General features: G+C 41.5%; 1 protein-coding gene across 1 annotated transcript in view; it reads right to left on the bottom strand.

The window, feature by feature from the left end:
- PDZD8 (PDZ domain containing 8) overlaps positions 1–14,989 on the bottom strand; it is a 52,987-nt gene extending 37,998 nt beyond the window's left edge. The window contains exon 1 of the mRNA XM_066323512.1: positions 13,958–14,989. Within this exon, the coding sequence (XP_066179609.1) occupies positions 13,958–14,850 (893 nt within the window). The 5' untranslated portion in view covers positions 14,851–14,989. The remainder of the gene's footprint in view (positions 1–13,957) is intronic.
- Positions 14,990–16,333: the final 1,344 nt, after the last annotated feature.

Genomic DNA, 16,333 nt, shown 5'->3' with positions numbered 1-16,333 from the left:
ATTTTTAAGCACTAATAAACTACTTTTCAGTTAGTACCAATACGTCTTCTCCCAAATCTATTATATAGTTTTCCATGGGAGCATCAAACTCACAAGAACCATTGTGAGCTTTAGTGACTTACTGAAGGAAGATTTCTGGCAGGGAAAAAACACAAAGGAAGAGAATTCAGTAGACTACCATTAGCTCTACCAATTTCTGAAAATACCATGAGTAAAAGTGTTGGGATTTCAAAGGCCTTTTGCTAATGTATGCACACATCCTGCAGGCCATTTACAGGAACAATAACTTGGACAAATCTGTTCCAAATGCTAAAAGTAAACCAGAAAAGCAAAATATCAGACTGAAACATTTCAGTAAGGATGCAGACATATCCACCTACACATTCAAACCAAAAACAGCATCCTCAAGTGACTTCAGAACAAAGTCTTAGTACAACACACACTGCAAGCCCCTGCTGCAGCACAGAATAATGAAACAATCCCCAGAAAAAGCCATTTTTCTTGCTAGAGTAAAACAATGTTTACTGTAATTTTGATTTCTATTTTCGAAAACCTTTTTTAAAAATGTATAAACAATTAAAGAGGAATTAATTCTAAAATACCAATACAGTTATAAACAATAATATATAAAGCACTTAGCAGTGTATGGGGGACCCTGTGCAGCATTACTTAAATTTTCCACAAATAAGGGATTAAAATGCAGTCTCAACATCGTATTTAATTTACAATGAGCACTTATGTTCACATTCTTATCACCACAACTAATTTGCAAAATCATTAGCAAAAAAAAAAACCACACATCATCTATTTCCATTGGCACTAGCAATGTATAAAGAGCTGAATAGCTCACATTAAATGCATTTTTAATGTTTTAGTGCTGCTCTGAAGCCTTCTAAATTTGTATCATCGCACTTATCTATTTAATTTACAGAGTTTGCGCATTTCCAAAATTAAACATGAGACAAATTACAATTTCCTGTAGATTTCAATTACATTTTAGGGAACTGAACTGTTGTCAGAACATTTTAAGTGCAAGACAAACACTATTTATTTGGAAAGACTTTCCCACTGGGAGGTGGGGAACTAATACAGACCCAGAAGGGACTGCTGGCAACAGGGTGGGACCATTGCTTGTGTTGTAAAACCACACACAGGAAATCCAAGCTCCCAACAGGGTCAAGTACTACCAGCTCTCCCATCTTCTCCCCATGGCAGGAAGAGCCTGTGAGCTTCCCCACCCTTTAAAAGCAAGGCACACGTTCTGACAGGGCCATCACCCCTGTCCTCCTGCCCTTCCAGGGCCATCACCCCTGTCCTCCTGCCCTTCCAGGGCCATCACCCCTGTCCTAGGACTGCAGCAGGCCAGCAGTGGATGCTCTCTCTGCAGAAAGTCTTTAAAAGTGTTTTTTATTAAATGCTTTTAGTGTCTTTTCAACTTGTTTTTTAATTACCAGAGTCCCTCTATAAACTCCTCTTATTTGTCCAAAGGTCTAAAGTTCAGACAGTACGCTATTAAGAAAACGCCAGCTAAAACCCAGCATTAATATGAAGAGGAATATCCATCAATCAAACTTCATATGACATTTTAGCAAGGGAAAAAAAACCAACCCTACAGAAACGATCCTTAAAAGAAGCTGTAGCACAGAGAGTGTTTCTTTAAAAATACTGCAAGATACAAACAGTAAAATTTCCTCCTTCGCACAAGGAATTAGTCAGATGATTATACTGAAAGTAATTAAGATAAAGTTACTGAATTAATATATAGGATTAAAGGTAGACACTAAAATAGCACAGTTCTAAGCTCTTCCACACACAGTACAGCAAAACTGTTTCCAGGCACTGCAGGCAGTGTCTCCTTGATGTGAAGGACTTGTACAGACTCCAGTCATGCCAGACCTCGGAGTCACTCCAGTGGCTCATTTGCTCTTCAGTGACTCATTCCCTCTCATCACCACCTCCCTAAAGCCTGGATCAAAAGTGTATCCAGAAAACTCAAGCACATCAAGCTTATTCCCATTATTCTGATGCTTCCAGGCCCGGAATGGGGAGAATTCTCCCTTCCAGTTGCCAGTTCTGGGAGGCAGAGCTCATCTACTCGGAACAAGTCGGGATTTGGTGATTTAATTTTAAAGATGTCTGACCTACATTCCCTTTAATTTAAATTCACTCTTCTGTGATGACTGTTTTGTGACCCTTTACCCAACTTTTAACAGAAAAGAGGACAGAAGTCATTTATACCTTAGTTTAATTAACCTAATCCCCAAATAATCCGCTCCCCTCTGTACCTACTTAACAATACTTTTAGTTGCATGAGGAAATCTGTTGAGAACTACAAAAAATATTGATTTATCTGGTATGATAACCATATGCTTCTGTGTCTGCTCATTGCATCACTTAAGAATATCCAGAATCATAGTAAAAAAACAACAATATATTGTTCAGAGCTAAACAGAGACAGGAACAAAATTCAAAAGTTCTCAGTATTCCATCTCCTACTTGGAGAATAGAAAGTCTTATGGTTTCATTTCTAAGGGGGAGGTGGGATTTTGTAGACCTTTTGCTAAGAAGTGAGAATATTTTTCTAGAAGAAGTTATAGTAAAAGTTTTAAATTATTCTCTGGTTTTATAAAGGAAGTTTTCTAAAACAGTTAAAACTCTAAATTCTAAAATTACTGTTCTAAAATTACTGAACATCATTAAATACTTGTATGATATGAATCCCAGCACTACGCTATTGACATAAAGATTAAATGTTTTCAAGTTTGGGATTTTTTAAGTAACATTAATTGAACATTTGCATTCTAACAAAATGCAAAAAGATTTTAAACCTTAGAAGAGTCAATGAAACAAAAATGCAACTATCTTTGGCATAAAGCTACTTTGAATGCATTGCAAGTCTCATTTTTCATCTACAATGTTAAGCAGAATTCTATCACAATCTAAAGAGAGACTGTGTTTAGGAGATTTCAATTTTGCAAGTACTACTGTATGTGAAGATTCTAGTAGCTAAAATACTGCTGAATGAATTAACTGCTGGATTTCTTTTTAGTTTGGGGATTAATCAAAACGTTCAGCTAACTACACAACAGAATTGAGTAATTTTTAGATTGTGTTTTTCACTTGAGTCACAAAAACACAAGTCAGGCACTTGTAAAGTGTGTACATTTCAAAGAATGATTAGGACCAGGTATTTTAAGATATAAAGAAGTCCTCTATTCTTATATTGTATGTAATCTAAGATGAAGTTTTACTTCTATGAAAATTCTAAAATATTACAATCCACTCCTACAAAGACATGATCACCTTAAGATTTCAGAAGTACTTATCAGCTAAAATTTACACTTGCCAGGTATTATAATTTAAACAGCTTATATCATTCTTCACACTGAAGATATAAAAATGAGGTCCATCCTGATTTTGAACAAAAAAAATAGCAGTACTGGCTTCTTCATAGATTTTTTTTATAGATTTTACAAAAGCAAATCTCCAGCTTCCACTAATTTCTGCTAATGAACTGTATTAGTATTCACACTCGGGGGATTTTAACAATTCAAATTATAGTAGATTTCTGTAATGGATAAGACTAATTTCAGCTTTATTCACAGCCATGACAATCTGACTTACAAGCTGCCTGAAAAAACATTGCAATAAGGAAGTGTTTGTTTTCTAGGAAGTTTTATTGTAAACTGCAAATCAGATCTATTAATCCACCCACTGTCTCACAGGATATTCTACCACACACATGTAGGAGGCTCATACACAAGTTCTCAATATATGAATGGTCTCCTTTTTTTTTTTTTTTTTTTTTTTAAACCAAGACCTCAAAAGAAAAAAAAAAAAAGAAAAAAGGAAGAATTTCACTATTCTCTTTTTCTCTTCAAAGAAGTTTCACACATTGCCAGATTCTTGAAATAGCTTTCTTTCTTCTCAGTAACTCCGAGGTATATCTTGAATCACACATTTGAGACAAGACACTTCTCAAACTTAAATTTGTTCTTGACTTTCATAAAAACAAATAAAAGAATAAATGCAAACAGTCCAGTAGCTTCTTCAAAAAAGATCATAGATTTTTTTTCTGCTTATATGACTGAAATTGCAAATATGACATGGACAGTCTTAATGATATGGATTTACTGCCTGTATTGGAATAGCCACAGGTAAAAATAAATCTTACCAGAACTTACTTCTTATCAGCACAAACCAGATCAACTTGATCACATGCACACTTTTTTTGCATTTCAGGAACACCACCTTCCCAAATTCTAAACTCCAAAAAACTTGAAAGAGCTTTGTTAATTCAATGTAGTCAATGCCTGTCTGATCTCTGAGTTTTCAAGTTCCGTTGTTTCAAATTAAGGAATAAAAATCCTGGTTTAATTCAGACTGGATGAAGACAAAATTTCCCTGTCCAATCAAAAAGTCGAAATTGTTGTGGCTTTGCTCCAAATGGGACAGAAAATACAGAATGTGCTTATGTTCACATAGAGTGAGTAGGTGTGGTTTAGCAACCAGCTTTTAGGCATTCCAGGAAAACAGCAGCATGAAAAAAAAATCCCAAAAAACAAAATAAAGAGCACACACACAAAAAAGCAAATGAAACCCAAAGCATGCCAAAACTCCACCTTCAGCCAGCTGGATTAGAGATTGGTCCCAGCGACTGATGATAGGCAAACATTTGCTTTTGCTCACTTCAGCAGAATGTTCTCTCATAAGGAAGTCTCAAGTCTCTACAAACATCACCTGTCTGCAATCCTGGTTAGAGTGAAAAGATGATAACGTTCTGTGAGAAGTCTAAGCCCTGAACACGACTGACTGAAGAGTTTTAATCCTCTGCTCTAAACCCCGGCCTACATCCATGGGAAAAAAAGTGACATCTCAGGCTGCTCAGACAGAAAACAACTGGCTCACTGCTGAAAGCAGTCTCTGACAACTGTAAACCAAAAGTGAAAAAATCTTTGTATCTGTTGTGAATTCTAGGCAAGAGAGCTTCTCAAGGTTTATCCTCCCTCCTCCACTTTGTTTTAAAAATGCTCCAGCTCTGGAAGCTTCTCAATCCACATTTATGCAGCCACTTCTGACAAGACAGAAGATGCTCCAGTTCACAGCCTGGGAGCTCAGGCTCAGTAGCAGCATTTTCAAAGCTGAGCTGAGTGAGAGCTCACCCTGAAGCTGTGAGCAGCTGCCATGTGAGAGCTCAGGGACTGCACTGGTGGGGAGGGCACAGATGGACGCAGGGACACACCATGGCCATGGACTTGCCAGCTGTCCCCCAAGCAAAGATGACACCACAGCAAAGTCACAGCGTTTTATTAATAGACCCACACACTGTAAACAGGATCGAGTAACGCAGAGGCTCAGCCTGGACACGACATGTGGCACCACTGCTGACAATCAAACACAGGAAGGGTTTGTGAGGTTAATTAACAGGAAGGATTCCTGCACTTTCCAAGTCCTGCATCACTCAGGGCAAATTACACTCAGGACTTGTGATTACATCTGATAGAAGCAGCTGCTCAAATTATGAATTTGGATATTTTCTCTAATTTGCCCTTCATTCAGAGGAACAGAGGAAAAGAAAAAAAAAATCTGAGTTTTTGTAGTATTGTTTTAGAACAATACCACTGCCTAACACTGCTGTTCCCACCCCAGCTCCCTTTCTAATTCACTGGGCTCTTTGCTTGGAAACATGAGGCTTATTTTGTTTCTTCTCAAGTTTTGTTAGCAAGTATGCAGTTATTCTTAAAAAAAGAAACAAACCCAAACCAACAAAAAAATCACACAACTGCTGAAGTTTTTGGAGTCATTTCCCCTGGTTAATTACTTAGTAACTATTCACCAAGGCTGATGATTTAGAGGTGATCCAAACAGCCCCAGGAAACCGGGTCCCATGTCACTGCAAGACTGGGATCTTCCATTTCTACTCTTCCCATTTGAGCTCAAACAGGAAAAACGGTTTAATAATGTTTTAAAACCATTTACTACACAGGTGACATTCATGAAAAAGTCTATTTTAATTTTTATTACTCAGTGGGTTTCCTTTAAGATACGACATATAAAGCATATGTGGCAGGGTATTTTTCACAGCCTTAAGCATAATTTAAAGCACTTACCATATGTGGTAGTAGTTACTACCAGTATTACTACCTCCATTTCACTGGCAAACACCACATGATCTTGTACTTAATGCCAAAACAAAAGTAAATTTTAATATTTGTACGCATTTCCTTGTGAGTGAGCATTTTTCATAGCAATACTGCCATTGACACTGATGCAAGAAAATATCCTTCTTAGCATTAGGTCTCAGTTAAGAAAATCAGGAACAAAATATATGTGTTATGATTTCCATTAGATATCATCAGATAATTTTTAAAAGACAGACAGTAAGAAATTTTTTTTTTTTGAATTTACGTCTCGAAGTGTCCCTGTAAGTTTTTCATGTAAAACAACAAAAAACTGCCAAAAATTAATTCCCAAGTGATTATCCTAATTTAATTTTATGCTAGTCATATCTGGCAATTAATTACTGTCTCTGAGTGTAACAGTCTGATTAACTATCATCAGCTGATCACTGTAAGACACTCTATTTCAGACAGAGCTTTATGACCTCTGGTAAACCTTCAAAAATGTGTGAACGGTATTGCTGGAGTAGAATTCCCCATGAAACAGCTTTAATGGAGAGGGCTGGGGACACAGCTCCTCACAGACCATTCTGCTGAACTCCAGCAGCACCCAACAGGGAATTAAGATGTTATGAAGGTAAGCTGTACACAAATTATCTATTCATGTAACCTACCTATGTGGGGTACCTATGCATTTCTCTGCATACTCAGTTTAGAAAATAAAGCTTATTAATCCTCCAAGAAGACTTAAAGTCTTTTACTACACTCTAAAGAAAAAAATAATATCAAGAATACCCAAATGTTGAAACAATTTTAAATCAAACAAGTGTGAACATGAGCTGTAAACACAGGAACACACCGGGTGACTTCAGGCCATCTCTGCAGGAATGCAGAATAAGCAGTTTCCCACAGAAAGCCAGAACATGAAAGGACATATTCCAACAGCGAATCCTGCACTGCTCTACCCCACCAAAACCTACTGTCCTTTCCCAGAGCTTTCTGATCAAGAGTCATTTGCCAATAAAAGGTTAACTGTTTCCATGCATTTAATATATCTAAATAGCTTGGACAAAAGAGACTCCTACATTTTTACATCCGATGAGCTCCTGAGAGCTGTATTAGCCACACACCTTTACAGGTAAATTCTGTGTCTTTGTTCTCTGAATGAATCTCCTTCAGGAAAAGCCAGGGTTCAGTTCTGTGTGACAAGTGGGGAGCATTAATCATCCTATCTATGCACAGAGTCTAAAAACCACAGTCTGTAAAGGTGGTTCAGAACAACCCAATTCCAGAGCCTGAGCACTGCTCCAGCAGACAGGCTCAGAACCAAACTCATACACTTCTTATGTGCCTACAGCTCAGTAAAGTGATTAACTCCCATATCATCTATATTATGAAATAAGTTACCTTTCAAAAAATAAACTAATGCTTATTTCATATCTTATCTAAATGCTTTGAAAGCAACACAAATTGCTACAAACCAAACTAAATAAAAATATCTATATTTGTGTTCACTGAGCAACATGATCATTTCAAGATCAGAGTCCAGATGAACAGAAATGTGGTCTCAATGCTGGTGCATGCAAAACGCCATCAAGCACTAAATAAATCTTGCAGATTTTCCAGAGTCTTTATTCACTCTCCACATGACAGTTCACTGCAGGACTAAGATCAAGTAACTTCTAATACAAACCAGAAAAGGATTAAATGAGGTAATTTTTTTATATTATTATTGTAGTGCTTTATAGACTGTTGCAAGGAAGAAATGTAGAAGGCGGTCCATGAAAATTCATGTCAGACCAATTATGCTGGTTGAATGTCTATCTGCAGCAAAGGCAGATACTTAAAACATATTCCTTTATCCTATATCTTCATCTATCTCTCCCTCCAGCTGAGATTTCCCCCTTGTCCCATACCTCTGCTCTCCCCATTTTTTCACTAATCCATCTCAAGTCTGTGATGTGTTAGTTCCTCATCCTTGGAGGTAAGAACAGAAAATGTAAGATTTGTTGACTAACCACAGAAAAAGGCTCACTCTTAAGCTGGAAAGAATGCCACCTGCATCCTGGGAAATGTTTGGTATGCACTGGTCACTCATTAAATCTGACTTTACTATGAACAAGTCTCAAACTGGCATTCTTTCAGAATTCAGTCTTTCCAGTATGAAAACTCATGAAGTGCTGGAGCTGGGGAAGATGAATAAAAATGTTTCAAAACTCTTAGAACCAATGGATTTGAACTTGCTGGCTACGTAAGAGTTACATACAGACATGGGACCATATAACTTCATACAATCTTAAGAAACTTGTACTTAGTGACCCTCCAGAAATTATGTATGCCTGAGATGGAGCCCTCCCAAAATAAAACAGTAAAAAGCTCCGTGTTACAAAAAATTTACTTCTACATGTAGCACCCTTGAGGAAAAAAAAAAATAAAATTTGCTGTTCTGAGGTTTGGTTGTGTTTATTGTGTGACAGGTTGCCTACAGACTCATTTATCCAATTCCTGTAAGACTAAGGAAAACTACATCCATGCAGTATTAATATAATCCTCCAAGCATGAAACTACTGAGTGAAATTATCACCACTTGGCCATTGGCAGAACAGAAACTGCCCTGCCATCATTCAGGGCAGTATCTCTGGGACAGTCTGAAAATCACAGTGCTGCTTTACCACCAATTTTTGCAGAGCAGAAAAGGACTCAGATCCTCGAGGCTTTTTTAATGCTTTTGTACACTAGATGAGTTTTGTACCTAAAATAGGCATGGTGTTAAAAAACCCAATAAATAGAACCAATAAATGACTCTTCTTTCCCTTCCCCAGCAGTAGGAATGAGCAGCTCAAACAGGAGTGTCTTACAGATTTAACTAGGGAGAGATTCAGTAGAAATCCCCCCAAAAAGAAAACCCCTCCCTTTGCAGCAGCTACAGATAAAGGTCTCTGAAGCAAAGACATGATCACAGTCCTAAGATCTGATTATTTCTGGTACTCCTGCCTCATTACATAAATAATACATACTTGTTTTAATTTTATACTTTTTCCAATACCTCCATTTCCTCATTATGAAGTAATTTCTATTGTAAAACATGTTTCAAATCAATAGCTTTTTACATTACTTCTAGGCTTATGTTTTGCCAAAAATAGGAAACTACTATGTAACTCTCAAATTGCATTCTATAATGGTAAATAAAAATAGGCTTGTCTAATTGTTCTTCCCAGAGAAATTCAATATAGCCTCAACTTCCAAATAAAGCATAGAACTATTTAACATGACTAAATATATTGCAAATGATCAGTTCTAAGGATAATTCATGTTGGAAGTGGGCAGAGGAGGTCATCTAAACATCCAATAAAGAAATGGTAGAAGCAATGTTTTGTGAGGATACTTGAAAAAAAAAAAGTTATTTCCCTCTGTGGCAGCATGCATTAAAATAAAACAGAGTTTCTCAAAGCAGACTAGTATCAATACAAAATATTTAGGTTTTTTTAATGTAACAAACTAAGAAACAAAGTTTTCCTAAAATACACAGAACTGACCCACTGCTTAGGCAACACCTGGTCTGCTTAGAATCTGAATGGATGAACTTGTGATACATAATTAAAGAAAAAGATACTTAATTCAAGGAAAAAAAAATGAAGGCAGCTGTCAGGTTATTTTACATCATTGTTTAAGAAACATCCAGAAGTTAAATTCTGGCAGAAGGACTTTACACATACACAACTGGCTCTTTATCTTTATTATGGCAAAGTGTATTTTTATTGCCTAGAAGGAATCCAAAACCCAAACCTCTCCAAAATCTAAAAGCAAGATCAGGAGCTGTGCAAAAGAGCAAAAATACACTCAACTATTAAGAGGAGGCTGGACAGAGGATAATCAGTGTACTGACAAATCTGAGCTGAGGGGGGCACAGCAAGGCTGACACCATAAGCAACTTAACAAAAGGTTAATGAGCAGGGTAGAGCTCATTAGAGAACTAAGACAGGTAAAGCCATAACTACCCTAACAGCACCATCGAGCAAGGAGAGAGACACCTGAAACAGTCCTTACTCTGTGCCCCTAAACCCCAAACGTGCCATGTCAATGCAAGGAACTGCAGCTTAGTGTCAACCACTTTAATAGCCACTATTAAAAGGACACAATAAAACTAAAACCAACATGAACAGTGTCTACAGCATGAAAGAACTGTTTGAGTGTAAGCAATGAAAAACCAAAGGCCCAGGTCACAAGACAAACTCCACTTTGTGCTGATAATATTTACTGCTCTCCTAAAAGAAACCTACATGAAAACAAGGTTGTACTAAATCTTCCTCACATCTGAACAAGACACTGCCCTGACAAACCAAAATGTTTGCCCAAAAGCTGTTTGCATTTCTATTATAAAGCAACAAATACATTAATGTTAACTACAAAAGTTTAACTGTTGCTATTATCAACAGAATTGCATAAATCCTTTATCAGTGGGAGAAAAAAAAAAAAAAAAAAAAAAAAAAAAAAAAGAGAAACCCAGCCTACATTCACTGGATTTTACCAGCAGCCTTATATCCAGGGATTTATTCAAATTCTACTACACAAGATAGCAATTGCCATTCAATGGCAGAACAGCTACAAAATAGGGTGTTTTGCCAGACACAAACACATTTATTAAAGAGACAGAGAAAAGTGATTACATGCTATTAGAGTAAAACACAAATTACTGCTTATTAGTTTAGACATAAAGTGCAACCCTTCTTTTTCAATTAGTAGACAATTGCTTTTATGGAAAGAAATGTGTATAAAATGCTAGACAAACTTTAAACGCACTTTCTAGGCTGCCCTACCCTTATAGGCTCTTAGGAGTGCAGCAGGAATGCAGGATGCCTTTTCCTACTTTCAAGGCACAGTTATGCAGATCACACAAAGTCTGTAGGAATGGATGATACAAAATATGATCTTACTCATCACTGCCGTGCTGCATGAATTTTGTACCTAAGTGGAAAGAATACAAAGTACTTGTGTAGTAATTTGGCTGCAGCAACAGCACACATATGAATATACATTTTTTAAATACAGTATTTTGTAACTAAATAACAGAGGACGCCAGGATCTGTAACACAAACTTAGTAACAGGATGTTCAAAATCAACCACTGGCAAAAGTGCTCTTCATAGGCCATTCACCACCCAGTAATAACCTCTAGAAGTTGCCTTAGACAAAAGACAAAGAAAATGGCATGCTTTTATACGCAAATTAACACCTTGAAACAAGATAAAACTCTTCTGTGGGTTTCAGTGTGGAAGCCAACAGAGTAGCAAAATGTCCCTTTTAACCAGATGAAGAGAATTCCTCCCACTCCAAGTATTTTTATTTACAACATTGTCATCACTGCTATTCAAAGTTTTATTTACAAAGTTACTTGAGCAAGAGTAGGGAGGCAGCAAAGAGGTTTTGAACTACACATGGAAGTCAATACTGTGTACTTAAGGACATACAGACAATAGGGAAAAACTTGGGAGAGAATAATCATATTCCATGTAGATGGGAAAATTTTAAGGTTTTAGTAAGGCAAGAGGTTATTAAGCAGTTGTGAAACTCCTTTCTCCTATTTATTTTTTGCTAAGAAATATATTAGCATGTAAAATATGCTAAATCCCAAATCCAGTGTAATCTTATAGCCCTGTTTAAAGCGCCAGTTTTGTATCTTATCAGCAAGGGACTTGATTTTCCAAACCAGCTTTCAGTAACACCTGAACTCTCAGCTCTGCCACCACCTAAGAGTGTATTGTTACTACTCAGCTGTTACTAAGTTCGGGGATTCACCTAAACTCAGCTGGGACACGCTGGGAAAGGATTTGTAGTTTTAGTGTGTGCTCCACAAAACCCTGGGCCACTGTGAACAGTTAAAGGTTCCCACCTGAAGCTTTAAAGGCCACGTTATGGACAGCTGGAATACCAATGACCCAACCTTCCTTCCTCAGGACAATTCCATTAATGTGCACTGAGCTTGGTGTCCTGCCTTAGTGCTCCCTTCAGCACGGGCGGTTGGAATGATGCCTCCAGTCCATGGCATTAACTGTAAAGGTCAAAAGCACCACAGCAGAGCTGGACTGTTCCATCAGGCCACTATCTAGACTGAAAATCAGCTGTGGTACTGCATTTTCCTCTGAAGCACTCATAGATTCCCAACTCCTTTAACCAAACAGAACATTCTAAGTTAACTGTTAATTCTTATAATTAATTATGCCTCATATACCTCATATTCTTAGTGTCAATTACCTTCTCTCATCACACTTCTCATTTCTGGCTCAGGCTCAGCACTCTGCTTCTTTCCTTGTTTGCCCTTCCAGTCCCCCACACATGCCTCATTCATTCTTTATGGTGGCAGAAAGTTTGAGGAAAACACGTGGAAAATCGACTATCTCCAATTAAATGATGAGAGCACCTCACTTTCCACGTGCACCTCTCAGAGGCAAAGTGAAGATGTCTGTCTTCATCTGAAGGGGAGGAGCACACCATCACAGGCTGCACAGGAACTCTAAAAACTTGTCTAGGGAGTGCAAAGTTCATTAGTTCTTTCTAGGTGTGCTGAGAGTGCTGACTCTGCACCGTGACTGGGCTATCCCAACCTCTCCTCTGGGCTCCTCTCCACAGCTTACAGCTTCACTCTTTCCAAACCAGTAAGGGAATGGAAGCAAACTTGCCAGGACAGCTTCCCTGCTGTCCAAGGATTCTCTCTTCTGGAGAGCAATTCAGCACCTCAAAATCTGAAAGAACCACTGCACTACTCAAAAAGCCTACTTACTGTCCTGTCAGGGCTCTCCAAATCTTGGATATTTTAAAAACCCACTTTCATGAGAGCACTTATAAATTCAGTTGCAGGGGAAGCAGCTGAAAAGGCTTCAAAAATTACACCACTACAAAGCTAATTACACTTCAAAATTCAAACAGGCCTTTTCAGTTACTCATCTCTCACAAATTTCAGGGAAAAGGCTTATTGCAGAAGAATGTGGTAAACAAACCTAAAATCCTTACTTAATACATAAAAGCTACAAAGAACAAACGAAAGAGAAAGGCAACACAGTATCCTACGAGTGGTAAGACACAACAGAAACACAGCACCTGAGCAGTCATAGTACATTCAATATCAATATCAGAGGATTGAAACAAAGCAAATATGCCTCTTGTCATTATGCTACAGAAGTATCAGTGCACATTTCATTATATTCACTATACAATGCATTCTGTGCTGCAGTGTGTGGATTTGTAAAAGAAAACATACTATAATACAGAAACCCCAGAAACCCAAAAGGTCCCTCAAAGTTTTACTTACCACAGCAGTGGCAATAGCTCTCTTTATCAACTTTCACACTTCCCCCAAAACTACTGAGGGAATTATGCAGGCCAGAAAAGAAGCAGACTGCCTAATATTCCTTAGACAGTGAACTCTACCCTTTCTTACATTAAGTAACAATCAACTCACCTCTAGAGGTAAGCATGAGCCACAAGGCTTACCCTGGTGGCTCAGAGGCTTGGGAGGACACCCCAAACGCACACACTCTCCATGAGCCATCCTCCTACCCCTCCAAAGAGGGACATCATGGTCCTATTGTCACACACCTGTCAAGATCCCCAAACTTTTCATACATATTAATTCTGCCACTTCGTTACACCCAGAGGAGGGCATGTAACAACCTCACCATGGAATAGCTTCTTCACCTGTTATAAATGGAAAATGATCCTTCCTGTCATGGAAAGCTTCTGCCAGCAGACAAGCAACATACCGTGCCAAATACCCATTAAGATCAAAACAGCAATTCTGCTGCACACCACCCAAAGTAACGCTGAGGACGCAGGACAACTCACCTGATTTTATAATTGGGTAAGGTGTGCTTGCGCTTAATGACTTTCTTGAATTGGTTCACTATGATGGAAGTGAGCTGAGGCATGGGCCTCCCTTCGAACTGAGACTTCACCTCAAAGACTATCACGGGGTCGTCCATAAAAGAGAAGAACCAGTGCGTGAAGGGCAGGCGCGTGAAGACCAGCTTCAGCTTCCCCATCACCCGGGAGATCTTCACGAAGAGGTAGGCCGACTTGCCGAACACCAGGTCGGCATCGATGGCCAGGTGGAAGCCACCATTGTACTCCAGGTCTACCTCAAAGCCCAGCTCCTCGGGACAGCCCTCCTCATTGCAGGTCACCGGCCGGATGAGCTTCACGGACTTGAAGACAGGCAGGACATCGCCCAGAGACACCTCCCTGAGGCTGAGCCCCTCCAGCACCTTCCCTGTCATCTTGGCCTGGAGCAGCTCCTCGAACTCCACCTTGATCTTCTTGACGACCCAGTCCCTGACCAGGGCAGTGTCCCTGAGCTCCCTGAAGAGGAAGAGGAAGATGGCATTGAGGAAATGGCACGTCTCCTCGCGGGAGGAGGGGGCTGGAGGGGGCTCCGGCTGCTGCTGCGGCGGCTGCTGCTGCTTGGGGCCGGGCTCGGCGCCCGGGGCGGCGGCGGGCGCGGAGGCCGGGGCCGGGCTGGGGGCTGGCTCCGCGGAGGCCGGGCCGCCGGTCGGCTCCGCGCCCTGCAGGTATTCCCTGAGGCCGTGCTCGGCCGCCACGCGGGAGTAAACGATGCCGCCGTGGGATCCGTCCGCCCCGAGGGGTTCGGGCTTCTTCCTGTAGACGAGCAGGAGCTGGAGCAGGAGCGTGAGGCAGCAGCCGGCCAGCGCCGAGAGCAGGATCACGTACAGCAGCGGCATCCTCGGGCCTCCGCGCTGCCCCGGGCGCGCCGCCCTCACCGCGCCGCCGCCATCGCGGGGGTCGCGCCCGCGCCCCACCGGCGTTTAACGGCCGCGGCCGCCAGGGGCCGCCTTATCCGGGTCCCCCCCGCCGCCAGCCGCGGGGAGGGGCGGGGGCAGCCAACCAGCGGCGCTGGCCCCGCCCACTTCGCGCTTCGATTGGCGGGGCCGGCGGGTTACGTCATGGCGCCGCGCGCCGCTTGGCGTCACGGCGCGGCGGGCGCGGGCGCGTGCCCGCGGGGGGAGCGGCGTGGGCGGGGCGGCGGCGCGCGGAGGGGTCACCCGCGGCCGTGAGGGGCGGCGCGCGCTCCCGACAGCGAGCCCGGGGCGCGCTCTCCAAACTCGCTCCCGAGACCCGTTCCCAAGGCGCGCTCCCCGGGAACTCTCCCGGGGATCCCTCTCCTGGGGCGCGCTGCTCGTGCCCGCTCCCGAGACTTGCTCCCGGGGCACAGTCCCGAGACCTCCCCTCGGTCCCGGGCGCAGTCCCGACACTCGGTCCCGGGCGCGCTCCCGAGGCCCGGCGGGCCGTGCCCGTGTCCGGGGCAGGGCAGGCGGCGTGGGCACGGCCGGGGGCCGGCACCGCCCGTGGGGAGGCGGCCGGTGTCGGTGGCACTTGGTGGCCCGAGGGGCGGCGGCAGGAAAAGGACTTTGAGCATCCTCCGAAATCGGCGGGTGGACGGGGATTGTTTGGGCGAAGTTGCTCCGGAGAGGGGCGATGAGATAAAGTCTGTTCTCGTGGGCGTTGTGTGACTTCCTAGAAACCTCCTTGTTTCCTGCTGATGAGAGATGCTTTTATCACATTTAAAAAAAAAAACCAAACAAAAACCTCCCTAGATGACATTTTATCCAGCTCTGCTATTATTGGTGATAAGATATAAATCTATTTCCGTCTCCTTCAGCTATCTACTTGTGCTTAAAAGTCTTCCTTGAATACATGAGGTAAAAAAAAAACCCAACCAAACCTGTGGGGAAAAGGAACATGAAGAGGAGAAAGCTGAGAGCTTTGCATGATGTTTCAGCCTCTGATGTGTGTGAGATCGCTGCTGTCCTGTGGGTAGGACAACCAAGGACAGAGGTTTCTTTTAGGACAAACTGTGGCTTCGATGAGATCACGGTGGAAAGGAAAGGAAAGGAAAGGAAAGGAAAGGAAAGGAAAGGAAAGGAAAGGAAAGGAAAGGAAAGGAAAGGAAAGGAAAGGAAAGGAAAGGAAAGGAAAGGAAAGGAAAGGAAAGGAAAGGAAAGGAAAGGAAAGGAAAGGAAAGGAAAGGAAAGGAAAGGAAAGGAAAGGAAAGGAAAAAGGAAAGGAGAAAGGAAAGGGGAAAGAAGGAGGAGGAATTTCACTGCTCAGAGCCTTTCCAGGGAGGTGACAGGTTGGTCTGTGCAGGAGGCACAGCTGGTGACAGCCCTTCAAACTGGAGACCAGGAAAGATGGACATTACAGCCC

This window comes from Sylvia atricapilla, chromosome 8 (genome assembly GCF_009819655.1).
Source record: "Sylvia atricapilla isolate bSylAtr1 chromosome 8, bSylAtr1.pri, whole genome shotgun sequence".
NCBI classification, from domain to species: Eukaryota; Metazoa; Chordata; class Aves; order Passeriformes; family Sylviidae; genus Sylvia; species Sylvia atricapilla.
Note: the sequence above shows the minus strand (reverse complement) of the source record. Positions and strands in the feature narration are given on the sequence as shown.